This window comes from Barbus barbus (assembly GCF_936440315.1).
Source record: "Barbus barbus genome assembly, chromosome: 36".
In the NCBI taxonomy this organism is placed as follows: domain Eukaryota; kingdom Metazoa; phylum Chordata; class Actinopteri; order Cypriniformes; family Cyprinidae; genus Barbus; species Barbus barbus.
The window spans coordinates 27,552,657-27,570,202 of record NC_136714.1 but is presented as its reverse complement, the minus strand read 5'-3'; the positions used below and the strand labels follow the sequence as shown (position 1 = coordinate 27,570,202).

General features: G+C 36.1%; 1 protein-coding gene across 1 annotated transcript in view; it reads left to right on the top strand.

Annotated features, from left to right (window-relative positions):
* The window catches only part of LOC306856016 (WD repeat-containing protein 7-like), a 102,596-nt gene that overhangs the window by 75,092 nt on the left and 9,958 nt on the right, over positions 1–17,546 (top strand). The window contains exons 22-25 of the mRNA XM_079394974.1: positions 9,852–10,038; positions 13,806–13,923; positions 15,575–15,727; positions 16,696–16,778. Coding sequence (XP_079251100.1) covers positions 9,852–10,038; positions 13,806–13,923; positions 15,575–15,727; positions 16,696–16,778 — 541 coding nt within the window. The remainder of the gene's footprint in view (positions 1–9,851; positions 10,039–13,805; positions 13,924–15,574; positions 15,728–16,695; positions 16,779–17,546) is intronic.

Genomic DNA, 17,546 nt, shown 5'->3' with positions numbered 1-17,546 from the left:
ACACCTGTGAGTACACTCACGCACTCACACACCTGTGAGTACACTCACGCACACACACACCTGTGAGTACACTCACGCACTCACACACACACCTGTGAGTACACTCACGCACACACTCACACACACACCTGTGAGTACACTCACGCACTCACACACACACCTGTGAGTACACTCACGCACTCACACACACACCTGTGAGTACACGCACGCACGCACACACACACCTGTGAGTACACTCACGCACTCACACACACACCTGTGAGTACACTCACGCACACACGCGCACACACACACCTGTGAGTACACTCACGCGCACACACACACACCTGTGAGTACACTCACTCACACACACACCTGTGAGTACACTCACGCACACACACACACCTGTGAGTACACGCGCACACACACACACGCACACATGAGTACACTCACGCACACACACACCTGTGAGTACACTCACGCACACACGCACACACACAACTGTGAGTACACTCACGCGCACACACACACCTGTGAGTACACGCGCACACACACAAACGTGCGTTTTGAACGATAAAATAAAGGGGTGGTTGATTGTGATTTCACTTTTTTTAACGTTAGTTATTGTGTAATGTTGCTGCTTGAGCATAAACAATATCTGTAACGTTTCAATGTTGAAAGTTCTTTTTAAAATTGTGGCACTTTAAAGGTGCTGTATGTAAGTTTTTGACTCTTCTTAAGCCAAAAAATAACATATGTTTGTAGATATTTAGGAAACATGTTATGTTTACATAGCTGTTTCTCTGAAAAATCCTGCTATAGCCAGTAATTCGACTCTGAAATGTGCGTTTCGGGATAGCTGTCAATATTACATAGTGCACCATTAATGCCTACAAAAATGGCTCGTAGGGACTACAATGAGCTACTTCCCAGGTTCGTGACATCACAAACCCTGAAATTTACATAAACCCCGCCCCCCAGGAACACGCAACAAAGGGTAGCGAAGCCATGTTGCGCTGCTTTAGAGAAGAGGAAGAGTTTTTGCCATGCCGTCATAACTAGGGGTGCATGAGTGAAAAAATGTATTCATATATGAATCACGATTCTGTCTTCTAATGATTCTAATGCATTCTCAAGTTTCAAAATCATTGTTCTAAAGCAGCGGTTTTTAATCCTGTTCCTTGCACTCTGCTTTGCATCTCTCTCTCTTATTCTCATCATCAGCTCAACTGTAATTAAAAGCTAAGATAAAATATAGCATTCACAAATAACAGCGTATCTGTTGACTGCACTAGACTGTACTCAGCGGTTTAGCGAATCACTACACACTGAGCCAGCTACCCAATCTGAGCCCATCGCGTGTTTTTGAGGGAGGGGCTTCATAAAACCAGGAAATCATCAGAGCGTCCAAAAGAGAAGGGACAGAGCAGTGTAGAATAAAGGTCAATTATGTGAAAAATAATTCAAAAAGCATTAACACGTTAGACTGCACCCCATAAACACAATCAAGCCTAGAAAAAAAGTCAACCACTTATATCAAGTATATTTAGAAGCCATTTCTATTCAACATAGCCTTTATTTTATGGCATAGAATATATTTTCTGCTTTATTCTGTTATAAGAAGCCACATCAGCTCACAAAAGGAAGTTATTTCAAACACTCGACTAATGTTGTGAAGTAAAAACAAGTTATAATGTTCTCTTGTTGGACGACAGGTTTAGAAAGGCTTATCATTGCGTGTCATTACATGGGAAGATTCTCGGCGTGTTGCTTGTTCAAATATTCTTTTTTTTTCATAAATTTTTTTTTACTGCTGGTTTTTCATTTTCAGACTTTACTTTTGTCTTTGCAATATTTTTTTATTATCTGTAAAAATCTTTGTTACGTGAATTTAGTGTGCAGCTGATTTTTATAGTGCATTCTGGGAAGTGAATGGTTCAGTGCACTGGAATATTGTCTAACTGCACTTGGTTAGTATGAGTATTATGCTATAGGCACTGTGTGTGCGTGTGTGTGTGTGTGTTTGGAGTGTTTTCTGTCTTCAAGGTCAATTTGAATGTCAAAGCATCTGTGAGACCTTTAGGAGAATCTGAACCCGTGTGTGTGTGTGTGTGTGTGTGTGTGTGTGTTTGAGCTCAAAGTGGACACATGAGTCGTACTTTACCTTTATAAAGAAACAAAGCTGTTTGCCTGAGGGCAGTGACAAGGTCAGCTAGGAAAACAACACACACACACACACATCAGAAATCTCTCTCACACTCTTGTTTTCAAGCTCTTTTCATTTTAAAGCCCAGGCCTCTGTCTCTGTGTGTGTGTGTGTGATACACTCTTTCAATTAGTCTGTACCCAGGGGCAGCAGAGAGCTCGTAACGTCCCTCCGTGTTGAGTGTGTGTGCGTTTGAGTGTGTTATTGTGGGTATTGTTTGTAATGTGAATGTCGGGGGGGCAATTTTAACACAAAATTGCACATTTTAACATATTGAGCTGATATCACTACTAGATACTAATATCAGTTATTTGTTTTTCCCACACTTGATTAAACTCAGTATAAATTATATATATATATATATATATATGGTAGGAAAAAGTGTTGGCCCCCTTTGCCCCCCTGCATGTTTGTCACACTTTAATGTTTCAGATCATCAAACAAATGCTTTAATGTTTCAGACCTGGGTGTGGATAGAGAAACTGAACTCAGGTGTGATAAACCACAGTTGTTTTAATGGGGGGGGGGGCAAGCACTTTTTCACACAGGGCCATGTGGGTTTGGATTTTGTTTTCCCTTCATAATAAAAAACTTCATTCAAAAACCACATGTTGTGTTTACTTGATATCTTTGATTAATATTTAAATTTGTTTGATGATCTGAAACATTAAAGTGTGACAAACATATATATATATATATATATATATTAGCATTACAGTAATAAGAATTTGGGTTAATTCAGTTAAAATTAGTTACTAAAGTTATGGTTTTAGTTTTAGCTAACTATAATAACCCTATATACATAATTTATAAATTTAATATATTCTAAACTCAGCATATCAAATATCACATATAATAATGGCAATCTTTTTGGTTATTGCCCATAATTGCCGGTGAATCAATATCCACCAGTATCTGTTGGTAAAGGCAATACAGAATATTGCATATTTTCCAAGCACAGTTTTATCATCATTACTAACAGTATTGCAGTATTGTAAAAGTGAACACACACATTGTATAGGAAGCGAGCTCAGCGCTGCAGTGACAGGAAGTGATGTCACAGTAATGATGTGTGTGTTGCTGTAAATCCAGTGTGCTGAAGGCATTCCCTGTTTAGACGCTCTTTGTTTCTCTCTCTATCTCTATCTGTAGCCTCTCTTTTTAACTTTAACTTTACTTTCGATTTGACTGCAACAGAGGCCAGAGACAGACAGACAGAGAGAAGGAGAGACAGACAGACAGTCATATAGATAGAGAGATACACAGACAGACACACAGATGGATGGACAAAGACAGACACAGACAGATGGACAGAAAGACAGATGGACTCACAGACAGACATACACAGATGGACGGACACAGAGACAGATGGACAGACAGACAGACACACGGACGGACAGACAGACACACAGATGGACGGACAGACAGACACACAGACAGACGAACAGACCGATGGACAGATGTCTGTCTACACAGATGGACATATGAACAGAAAGACACACAGACAGACAAGATAGACTGAAATTGACAGACAGACAGATGGACAGACACATAGACAGATGAACAAAAAGACGTACGGACAGACAAATAGACAAACATGGACAGGCAGACGGAGAGACAGACAGACAGCAAAGAAACAGATACAGACGGATGGACACACAGAGAGAGAGACAGGAGGGTCCTGCAGTAATAAGGCCATTGGAAATGAACATCATATATGACTGTGCAAGTCATTCTGTATCGCTGTGTGTGTGTGAGACAGTTTCCAGTAAAACGCTTGTGGGTGTTGGAGATAATGGTTTAAAGCCCCCCCGCCCCTCTCTCTCTCTCTCTCGTCGCTCTCTAATTAGCTTCCTGTGGCCCATCCTCTAATGTGGCATGTTTATTGCTTTAACTAAGCACTCATTAGCCTGGCTGATGTTTTGTCAATATTAATTCATCCATTTAAACCAAGTCAAGTCTTAAACAAAGATGTGCGCTCTGAAAAATGGACTCAACACATTCTGCCGGCCCAAAAAACGGGACAATAAATTTGCAGGTGATTTGGCTGTCTTCTTCCTGTCCAGACAGGAAGTGAGGTGTAGATCGATGTCTCTGCGTCCAGCTGGTCCATTACAGCTCATTCTGACCAAGTGCCACCTATTTAAACAGGACGTGTAAATAGACGTTTAAGGGCAGGTTCAGCTAATTTAAAAATAATGTAAATTATTAAGTCATCCTTGCGAAAATGATCGCATTGTATTGAATGTGTTAATTTACTTAATGATCGTTTTATGAATAAATTACACAGATTCATTCTGCTCAGATTTTATAAATTCGCATTACCATAATCTAATATGTTTTTTTATAGTTATTCTCATTTTCATTACAGGCTCATTACTGTAATTATGCTGTTATATTATTACAGTGCCAATATTGCTGTAATGTAATGATTTTATTAAATTTAAATAAGCATAAATTAAACCTAAATAAACTTGGTACAACTATTATGATAAATAAATGCTTATCCCAAATATAAATATAATTTTTACTTGTTTCCATTTAATTTCTTTTTTTAAATAGAATTAAGAATTTTAAATTTTTTTTTAATTATGAATTATGATCTGCACTCACGAGAACAGTCTTCTTTTTGCGTTTTATTTGACGAACATCACCAATGGGGAAAAGACACAAGCGTTTCGGCTACCAAGCCTTCCTCGGTGTGTGAAGCAATTACATCCCTCCACACACTTTAAGTCACCAATTATGTCGACGTCGTCACTCATCAGTCAATGTTGAATCACCACAATCATTAAAACATTTCCTTTTAACTACTAAACTATTTTTATGTGAGTGCAATTTAAAAATTACAGTGCAAATATTGCTTTAATTTAATGATTTTATTATATTTACATGAGCTTTAATTGGAATCAATACAATAGTCACTTTGCAATTAATATTTCTAAAATGTTGCACACATATATATATATATATATATATATACAGTGACGGAAAAATGTGAAGGCCGTCCGTCACTTTGGCAGATTACACTGAGGGTGATGTATTGTAATTTATGACTGTAATTCCTAGACCTGTCCAGTTGGTGGCGAGTGTGCTCCAGTGAGGCAGCAGAGCGCGTGATCGTCTCAGAACAAAAATAAAAGTCTTTTGCTATGCCTTTGATTACGCACAGGAGTATTAGATTAGTATTAGAGTATTAGACAGGAGTATTAGATCGCTGTAGACACCTCAGATCAAGCGATTCACTTTACTATCACGCCACATTAAAGAGCGCCAAAACGGTTTTTGTTGCTTGAATTTCCGAATAAAATGGACAGAATTTGAAATCTGAGACTGTATTTCATAGCAAAAGTAAGAACGCACAAAGCTTAGCCTATTGCCTACTGTGCATTCACCAAATGAAAACAGTATCGATTGGGAGTTAAGAAACTATATTTGTTCATAAAAATAAGAATCTGTTAAAATAGAGAAATAGTTTTTTTTGTTGTTTTTTTACCCAGCACTAGCATATTTAGTTGTTTTTATGGTCTTCCACTGTCACTGCGGTGTGTGTTGAACATGAAAAGTGATGCAGTCTCTTCATAAATAAATAAATGCATAAGCCTATATGCCCGTCTTAAAATGATGGGTAATTTTTAACGGACAATATTAAAGTCTAATGCAACCTCTGATATATATATATTAGTGCTGTCAAAATTAGTGCGTTAACGCAGGCGATTAATTTTTTTTCAGTTTAATGTATTGAAAATATTTAACGCCATTAACGCAGGGGTGGGGCTAGGGTTGCCACCCCACTCGCAGCTGCACAACAGAAGTGCATTTATTTAGTCGCATAATGTCTTTACGATCACATCAAACGGGAGACGTTTCAGACACACACTCCACTTCACCAGCACGAGTCAAACGAGCGAGGAAAACGGTACTGTGCTCGCAGCGCATGCTCTTTAATCGCATGCACCCTGTATCTTTTCATATCAAAGCACGATATAAACTACGTGCAATCAGTGTCGTGGTCAGTTGAGTCGTGAAGTTACCAAAAAGGCGATTAAAGCTGCTTTAAAGGGGTCATCGGATGCAAAATTCTCTTTACATGTTGTTTGAACATTATTGCAATTATTGCAATATAAAAGTATCCCTATATTTAAAAACTTTAATTTTAGGTGGGATTCATCGCAATTAATTTAAGAAAAAATGTGTGATTAATTCGTTTTTTTAATCGATTGACAGCACTAATATGAATATTTTTATATAGATGAAATTTTTTATTAGAATTAAAAGGAAAATCTTTCATTTTAAAACCATGCAAAAATTTTAAATTTAATAAATAATTAAAATATATATTTAACTGCAAATAATGCTGTATTACAAAGATTTTATTCAGCTTAAACATAAATTACACTCTGTACAGCAGTTTTAATATATATTTATTATATTAATATACAATCATATTACATTAGAATAATGTTTGTGAAAATATCACCATGAAAAAATGTAAATATATAATATAATTTAATAATAATAAAAAAAATTACAAATTTTTCAAACTGATTTTATTTTTAAGTTTTTTTGTTAAATATAACCTGAAAATGTTCTTGAGTGGTTTCCTGAGCTTAATTAGTTGAATGCATTTTAATCAAGTAATCCTGACTAAAGCTTGTCAGGAGATTTAATGCTCTGAGTTTATTCAGAGACTTTAAGAGCAGCTCTTCAGTCGAGTGTTTAAGGTTAAAGTTTCACATCTCTCACTTCCACGCCGATGGATTTGTGCCGCGGTGTTGGGAATCAAAGGCCGGATTAGAGTACAAACCGCACTGCTCTTAAACCTCGGCGCTGCGCTCCGGAACAAAGCAGCGAATCCCAGAGCGCTGGAGGATGTGCTGTGCTTCACGGCACAGGAGGTTTGATACGTCTGAAACGACAGGCCAGACGCGTCCGGTCACACGGAGACAGCCGGAGTTCAGATCAGTGCTGACCAACACAAACACACACACACACACACACACACACACACACACACACACACACACTTCTCTCTCTCTGCAAGCTGACCTTACAGACCTTTAGAGCAGTTATTGTTCCTACAGAAACACTGGGGTGACTTGGTTTCAGCTCCAATGTCATCAAAAACAGAAATGGCAAAGATTCTAGAAGCTTCTAGAAGTTAAGAAATGTATACTTTCATTCAGCAAGGATGCATTAAATTGATCAAAAGTGACATTAAAGACATTTATAATGTTACAATGATTGCTATTTCAAATAAATGCTGTTTTTTGAACTTTCTATTCATAGATGCAAACTCCTCACCTTTCAGTGACAGCTCACTTATTTAAGATCAAAATAGGTCACCTATGAGATTTGCTTAGATTCAGTGAGAGTTTTTATTATTGGGGGGGGTTAATAAAGAGCTGGTTGTTTCAATATGTTTTGTATGGTATTTTCTTTACTCTTTACTTCAAAAGCTGTCTCAAAAGGGTAATATTTTATGTATTTGAGGTCTGAGATGTGGGAACGGTGAAGAGAGAGAGAGCAAACGTTTTGTATTTAGGTCATCATTGCCGTCTAATCGACTGATATTGTCTTAAATAGCCTGCATAGCACTTCATCTTTTATAACATGGGATTAGGACCAAATGTTCAATCTTGATTTTTGTAAAAAGTTGCAACAAGATGACAAATTACAGTTTTGGACATATAAGGTAATAAAAAATATGCAAATGAGCATGTTAAGCAGATATAAAAAATAAAAATTCTGTGTGGAGCATGCCCCCGATCCGCGTAATGTTCTCACCTTTTTCCCCCTTACCTGTTTGCTGTTTGAATTGCTGTTGGTTTTTATGTTTTCATCTGATATTTATATTACATTTTATTTCAGCTTTATTTTAGTTATTTATTGGTACACATAAAAGTGAATCAGAAGTTGGAAGCGCTTTATGAAATCCAGCTCACATCTGAACACACTTACACTCACACACACACTCTCTCTCACACACACACACACACACACACACACACACACTCTCTCTCTCACACACAGACGGCTGAAGTCAGTTTCTGCAGAAAGCTTCGGCTGGAATCCGTCTGCATCAGTTAGCTCACCTCATTGTTCTCTGTTGCCACGGTAATTACCTGGCGACCTGTTGCCGTGACCACAAGCTCGTGAGCAAACGCCGATAAATCCAGACGATCATTGTGTGTGTGATTATTAAGCAGCTGATCTATAACAAACAACATAAACATTGATCAGATCAGTTGATATGCCACAGATTTTGTGTGTGTGTGTGTGTGTGCGCGTGTCGGGTCACATGTTCTGACCTCTCCCCCCTCACCCTCCCACACATATTGACCGTTGCCATGGAGACAGCATGTGCGGCTGTTGTGCACTAATAGAGGCCTGCAGCGGAGTGAAGGAGCCCCTCGTTAGAGCTCCGCTGACGGACAGACACATTCAGACACACACCGACCACTTTGGGGTTTGTGTTCAACACCATGTGACCTCAGTTCAATGACTTCTGTTGAAAAGAGAGCATTTTTAAGGTTTTCTGCTAAACTTAACCTTGGCTTGCCTCATCTTTTCCAGATCCCAGCCCCTAAATGGAAAAACAAAACAAAATAAAACTGCATTTTTTTTGTAATTGTAAAAATATTTTTTTAAATATTTATTAGGTCATTTTATATGTATATTTTTTCCTTTTTTTTTTTTTTTGATTATTTATTATTTACTTAACTCCATGTTTTGCTCATTAGTTGGTTAGTGATTTAAGAATTACAAAATCAAAAATACTGGGATACTGGAATTAATGTTTAATTAATTAATTAATTAATTTCCTCTTTTTACACCATACTGTTTTATTATTATTATTATTTAAATGTAACCTTCATTTTAAGGTTTTCTAGTAAACTTCATATTTGGGTTGTCATTTCCAGATAATAAATTGATAAAGAAAACTATTTTTTCCACATTTATATATATATATATATATACACACACACACACACACACACACACAAGTATTTAATTATTCTGGCTATTTAACTATTTTAACTTTTTTTTTTTTTGACGTACTGATTTACTCTTACTGTAATTAATGTGTTTTATTTGTGACCAAGAAATAGTGGCAAATCAGAAGGATTTCTTCTTTTTACACCATACAGTTTCTATATTTTTTTGTGCAAAACTATTAAACATTTATCTTAAGGTTTTCTTAAGGTTTGGCTTGTCATTTCCAGATCCCAGCATCTAAATAAAAAATATGTATTTTTCCACATTTGCTTTTTAGATATAATATAATATCTATAAATATTCTAATATTTATAAACAGTTTTTTTTTTTTTACATATTTTTTAATAAAAAATGGTTTTATTTAAATGGTATTAAAATTAGCTTTCTTTATTTTTATTTACTTAACTTACTGATTTCCTTGTTAGATTTGTTCTTTGTGCACGATTCTGTGTACAAAAGTAAGAAAAAAGCTTATCTTTTACGTTTGATTATTTTGGGATTTAGATTTTGACACTCAAATAGCGTGTTCAGATGCATGTGACATTATGTTGATGTGTGTAGTGACTGATGCTTTATTAGCTGAGCATCAATATTTCCACCTGCAGACGGTCCTGATAACAGCTCTGGTCAATATGGATATGAATAACCGTCCGTCTCTGTCTCTCAGGTAAAGCCCTGACGTTCCTCCTCCTCCAGCCGCCCAGCCCCAAGCTGCCAGCCCACAGCACCATCCGGCGCACAGCCATCGATCTGATTGGCCGCGGCTTCACGGTGTGGGAGCCGTATATGGACGTGTCGGCCGTTCTCATGGGTCTGCTGGAGCTCTGCGCCGGCGCCGAGAAGCAGCTGTCCAAGTGAGACGCACATTTTTTTACTGTACAACACCGAATCTCAGGGAATTTGGCGTATTTTAGATGAGTAAATCAAAAGTGAACTTTATCCCCAGAGAGATCCACCGGTACATTTGGGAAAAATGACCATCAGAAACTCAGAGATCTTCAGCACAACCCATCAAAATAAAACTTGAAGAAATTATGACAGAAATATATTTGTATTGTACAGTACTACTTAGTGTGATAATAATAATGAGAAAATAATTCAAATGTTATACTTTGAGGAATATACTTGCATATTTTAATTGTAAACCTCTTTACACACTTTGTTTGCCTTCATTTATTAACCATCGTTTTTGATAATAAGTTTGGATTAAATCATAAATCCAGAAAATTACACTGAATAACTGAAAACTTTTTAATTAATTATTAAACTGTTCAAGTAATTTATCATTTAAAATTATTAGACATGCTAAAATTTACTTAATCGTTAAAATGGAATCCAGAAAAATTATAACAGAAAACTTGGAATTTGAGAATTTTTTTAAGTTATTTAAATTTAATTTAACCAATAAAACTGAATCTGGGAAAACTGAACGAAATGGAAGTAAATATATGATTTTTATAAAAAAAATTTTTAAATAAATAGTTGTTAAATGGTGTAAGTTTTATAATGTGAATTAATTAGACATGATTTTTGATCACTAAGATTTTATTTAACCATTAAAATGGAATTCAGAAAAATTGAAAAGGAAAAACAACAGAATCTAGAAATATTAGAATAAAGCAATAAGCCCCAAGAAGCCGTGGTTTACAGTGAATTTAATGTTAGGCGGAGTGCCTAAAACCCCTTAGAGCTGTTATAAATTCACTGTAAACCACGGCTTCTTGGGGCTTATTGCTTTATTCTTCCGCCAAACAATGTAGTTCCTCAGAAACGGTTGTGGTTCCAACAAAGTGGTTGCCGAGCAACACACAAATGTAAACAAACGTGTGTGTTTGTAGAGACAGCTTCGAACTTGACTCAACCAATCAGAATCAAGGACCGGAACTATCCGTTTTTATCATATAAAAGACCCTAAAATGGATATCATGAGACCCAGGTTAGTCCGCAGGGGTTGTGAAACGCTCTCCATAAGCACCATTGGTTAGTTGTTCAGAGACTCAACGGTCCTGCATCAGTTCTGAAATCCTTCACAGCTGCTGCGACGCTTTCTCCAGATTCTGCTCATCGCGCCGTCGTTTCCCCTGACAGATGAGAGGCAGGCTGTAATGCGATTGGAGCCCATTAATATGATGTAATGATGTCTCGTCCTCAGGATAGTGGAGACCTCCAACCGTAAGAGGAAACCCATTCGTCTGGGCCTTCACCTCCGCGCCCAAACGCCCGCAAACCAGCTTACCGTCCAGCCTGACCCGCTCATTAAGACGAAACCCGAGCCCAAAAAAATTTATTATGAGTACAAATATGTCTGCGTGGAGCGTGCGCTAATGCCGTTAGAGCCAGATGGAGCTCATTTTTCAGCCGTGATTACGTGCAGCGTATATGTGAGTCTTGAGTGGAACGATGATGATGGTGATGAAGACGATGTTTCTTCTTTGACCTCCAGACTGAAGCTGGGCAACGTTATCTACTTTTGAAACGGCAAATCTGTTTAGCGGCACTGAAAGACCTTTAGTCTGAGAGAGAGAGAGACAGGAAGTGATGCGCAGGACGAGCGACGCTTCCTCTCTTTCCGTTTAGCAGCTTCAGTCACTGATAATATAAGAAATATAGTCTGCTGGCTAAATTCATTATTATATAACATTAAATTAACTTAACATCAAGTGTAGCTAGTTTTAAACATATCAAAATGTTTGCTATATATATGTGTGTGTGTGTGTGTGTGTGTGTGTGTGTATATATATATATATAATGTATGTATTTATTTTTTGTTCTTTTTTTACCAAAAAATTATATTTATTTATTAATTAATTTGATCCACTACTAGCATGATGGAAAAATTAATTAAATATTATTTTTGCAGAGAATATTTATTATCACGTTATTAAAAGAAATATGATGGGTATACATATATTTAAATATAATAAATGTATTTTATGTATTTATTTAAATCACCAGGTTTTATCTCTTTGGACTTTCTACAGCATCAAGAGAAGATGCATAAATACTCTTCATCTTTTATTTTCAATGTTTTATATAAAGAATGTATATATATAAATATATATTTAAATAATATGTTTAAAAATATTATTATTTGATCAAAAATACAGTGTTTAGCGCTTTCTTTGAACTATTTCTACAGCACTATTGAAAGATAAATAAGCCTTTTACACACAAAAAAAAACCTTTTTCCCTAATTATGGGGAAAAAAACACATTTTTTTTTATTAATTTATTTTTATAAATAACTACAAACCATCATCTGGTCTTTGGAACATTTCCGAAAGGTTCCAAATCACCGAGTTTTGTTAAAATGAATAAAACTAAATAAAATTAAATTTAAAAATAAAATAAAATAAAAACTGTTGTGATTTGTCTCAATACAGAACAAAAGATAGAAAAGATAAAGGAAAGACTGCCGTTTTTTCTCCTCTCTGATACTCTCCTCTTTCTTTCTCTCCGGTGGCTCATATTTTATGCTGACGCTCCTGAGATCAAAGTGATTGATCAAATATTGACGGATCGAGGAAGCGCTCGGCTTTAGAGACTCATTCATTAGCTCAGTTACACACACACACGCACACACGCGCACACACACACACACACACACACACACACACTCACACTCTCACACACACACACACTCACACACACACTCACACACACTCACACTCACACACACACTCTCACACACACACACACACACACACGTCAACAGTGTTAAAGCTACTTAGAAACTTTAGTTTGTAAAGCTATAAATTAAACTTTAATCTTATTTTGGTAACACTTTACAATAAGGTTAATTATTTAACATTAGTTAACAACATTAGTTAAAATGAACTAAGCATGAACAATACTTCTACAGCATTAATTAATTAATCTTAGTTAATGCTAATTTCAGCATTTACTAATGCATTATTAAAATCAGGCAAATATATAATAAAATAATTAGATTAATCAAACGATAAAATAAATAAAAGTTTTTGTTTGCATAATATATGTATGTGCACTGTGTATATTTATTATGTCTATATAAATACACACACATGCATGTATATATTTCAGAATTTTTTTATATATTAAATATATATTTTTGTATAATATAAATATAGACATGTAAATATTTTCAAAATATATACCATATGTGTGTGTATTTATATATACATAATAAATATACACAGAACACACACATATATTATGCAAACAAAAACTTTTATTTTGAAAGCGATTAATCATTTGACAGCACTAAATATAATATAATATAATGATTCTCTCTCTCTCGTCGGTCAGCAGGGTTTGGGCTGTCACCTGTGTGTTTTATTCACGCGTGTCACAGAGAACATTAAAGTCACGGCTCACGCTTTGATCACATGCTGTCATGCGTGAGTCGCTCGGTGTGTCCTGATGCATATTCACACACACACACACACACACACACACACACACACACACACACACACACACACACGGGGTGATTTGTTAACAAGGGGCCTCTCACAGATGTAGATCAGTGTGTGTGTGTGTGTGTGTGTGTGTGTGCTGTGATGTGTGTGAGTGACTCCATTGACCCCGGGCTCACATTATAATGTGTGTGTAATGGTTTGACTCTATATTTGTGTGTTTAGCATCTCAATGGGTCTTCCTCTGAGCCCCGGCGCTGATTCGGCCCGATCGGCCCGGCATGCCCTCTCCCTGATCGCCACCGCCAGACCGCCTGCCTTCATCACCACCATCGCTCGAGAGGTGACACACACACACACACACACACACACACACACACATTTATCATTTATTCATTAATCACACATTTATTATGACTCAGAAGTGTCTTAATAGACAGTCTGCATTTTTTTATGAATTTTGAACAAAATTTATCAGATTTTTTAAATTATTAATTTGATCAAATTAATAGAAAAAATAGCTAATAAAAATTCTAAACTAAATAATTTTTTTGATGACACTGAGATGTACATAAAAATACACATGATGCACACACAACCACAAAACTCACTGAAACGTCTCCATTTATTTATGTTTTTCATTAAGTTAATTTTGTATTATTTGTTGTGTTATGACTCCTTTATAATAAACAATCATTTTCAGATTTTTATTTAATTTTGTATAGTAGAAAATATGTAAATGTCAACAAATTAATTTTGTTTTAAAATAAACAGTTAATAAAATTTTCTCTTAATTAGTTCATTAATATTATTTAAAATAAATTAATCATTAAAACTATTCTTTCAATTTCCTCCGTAAAATCAACTAATTAAAATGATGACAAAAACTGACATCTAAATGATTTTTCTGTCATTTTTGATTGAATGTAGACTTACATTGTCTACACAATTAATTTAGTAGACAATTCTGTTCTAAAATTGAACAATTTTGTATAAAAAAATAATTAAAATTATACTGAATTTAACTAAAACATTAAAAACACTAAGAAAGTTACATACAAAAATACACATACTTTTATGCACAAATACACAAACACAAACCTTTATACACTCACACAACTCAGATATGTACATTAAACCATAAAACTCACCGAAATGTCTCCTTCAGTCTGTGTTTGTCATTTATGTGATGTGTGTGTGTGCGTGTGTGTGTGTGTGTGCGTGTGTGTGCGTGTGTGTACCTGTGTGTGTGTGTGCGTGTGTGCGTGAGCGCGTACGTGTGTACCTGAGTGTGTGTGTGTGCGTGTGTGTACCTGTGTGTGTGTGTGTGCGTGTGTGTACCTGTGTGTGTGTGTGTGTGTGTGTGTGTGTGCGTGAGCGCGTACGTGTGTACCTGAGTGTGTGTGTGCGTGAGTGCGTACGTGTGTACCTGAGTGTGTGTGTGTGCGTGTGTGTGTGTACCTGTGTGTGTGTGTGTGTGTGTGTGTGTGCGTGAGCGCGTACGTGTGTACCTGAGTGTGTGTGTGCATGTGTGTGCGTGTGTGTGTGTGTGCGTGCGTGCGTGCGTGCGTGCGTGCGTGTGTGTACCTGTGTGTGTGTGTGTGTGGGTGTACCCGAGTGTGTGTGTGTGTACCTGAGTGTGTGTACTTGAGTGTGTGTGTGCGTGCATGTACCTTTCTGTGTGTGTGTGTGTGTGTGTGTGTGTACCTGAGTGTGTGTGTGTGTGTACTTTTTTATGCTACTGTACATTGCTAGGACCAAATGTCTCCACAAGGATAGTAAAACCTGAAATTTGAGACATTGTGGGGACCGGCCTGCGGTCTCTAAGAGGGGAAATAATTATTAAAGTGTTTAAGTGTAAGAATGCAAACAGGTTTTCTGTTAGGGGTTGGTTTAGGTTTAGGGGATAGAAAATATCAATTGGTCAGTATAAAAGTAATAGAAGTCTATGTGTGTGTGTGTGTGTGTGTGTGTGTGTGTGTGTGTGTGCGCAGGTTCACAGACACACAGCGATGCAGTCCCAGGGCTCTCAGTCTCAGCAGAACGTTCACACCACGACTCTCGCTCGCGCCAAAACCGAAATCCTGCGCGTCATCGAGATTCTCATCGAGAAAATGCCGTCTGATGTGGTGGACCTGCTGGTGGAGGTACACAAACACACGCTAACACAGCTACACTAGAGATCACCTTACACACAATATCTGCTGGTTTTACAGAGCCACTGTCCTGCTGAATGATCCTCGGCACAACTGAAGTCATCTCAAACAGAAACAGGACCAGTGTGTCAAATAATTCAATTCAACTTTATTTGTATAGGGCTTTTCACGATGCAAAGCAGCTTTACAGTAAATGTATGTTTCTATATTTAGTGGTAGCTTATCAGTGGTGACAAGTTGATGTCCATATGGCTGAAATGTACAGTAAAAATCAAGCAGTTAGTTAATGACGTAATCAAACAGAAGGTGAACACTATTAAAAAATGAAACTGTATAAACTGAGTTCTGTATCCCTCTGTGTTGTGTTTGATAATTTTTTCTGTTTGGAAGATAACTGAGTCTTTAAATCTCTTTTGTAATAGATATGTTTATAAATCAAGAACAAGGCCTTTATAGCTGTATTTATGAACTGCTTATTAATGACTAATATCAATGTTGGGACAATGCTTTATTAAGGATGAACTGACTATTTACTAATGCTTACCTGATGATTCATAGCGTGCGGTTATTATAAAGTGTTACCGTAATTCCTAGTTACCCCGGGATGCCAATCCTGTGGCAGAAACAGAGAAGGTAATAGAGAGAAATTAGCGTAGCTGCTGTTCCAACCAAGCAAAAATGATGAAAATGTGCATTTGATCAGATATAACTGCAGTACAAGATTATAAGATGCATTATGTGAATGCTTGGCTAAAGAGATGTGTCTTTAATCTAGATTTAAGTGTGTCTGAACCCCGAACGTTATCAGGAAGGCTATTCCAGAGCCAAATGTGAAAAAGCTCTACCTGCTTTAGTGCACTTTGCTATCCTAGGTACTACCAAAAGTCCAGAGGTTTAATGTCAATGCTGAGTGATGCAGCTCGTAACACATGCAGATGTGAACACACTGTGTCCTGCAGGTGATGGACATCATCATGTACTGCATTGAAGGATCTCTGGTGAAGAAGAAAGGCCTGTCCGAGTGTTTCCCAGCCATCTGCAGGTCAGTGTGTGTTTATCAATTTGTATATACATCCATTACAATAATATCATTTTATTTTAGTCTGTTTTTCAATTTTTTTCCCCTGTGATTTTGTCATTTTATTTGTATATATTAAAATATATTTATTTTTTTATATAATTCTTTTTTTTATTTTAATTTTAGTTAATTTGTTTTGTCATTTTCTCACATGATTTTGTTATTTTTATTAGTTTTTTTGTTTTTTAAAACTATTTCTAAATTGGTTTTAGTCATTTTTGTTTATGGTTTTGTCATTTTTATTAGTTTTAGTTTTTTTATATTTCTACATTCATTTATTTTAATTTGTTTTAGTTCACTTTTAGAGTTACATTAGTCATTTTAGTACTTCAACTTATTTCAGTTAGTTTTGTTTCTAATATTTATCATTTATTTTATTTTATTTCATCTATTTCAGTTAACAAAAATCTTTTAAATAGTGTTATTTTTAGTTAATTTAACGATATAATAATACAACTGCTATAATTATAAATGAAATATGGTCAATTATTTTACTGTTATTTAAGTTATATATTATTTTAGATGTAGAAATGAACTTCTGAGTAAAGCGGTTAGTACTGCAGTTCATGTTCAGATTGAGTAAATCTGTTATAATCTGGTCAAAGTGATTAGTAACAGTGACTTTTGCCAGCACTGATTACTAACAAAGCTGTTTTATTAATTGGACACTGATATACTTCTAGAACTGATGACAGCTCAAACGAGCAGCTCATTGATCTTAAAGGGTCAGAG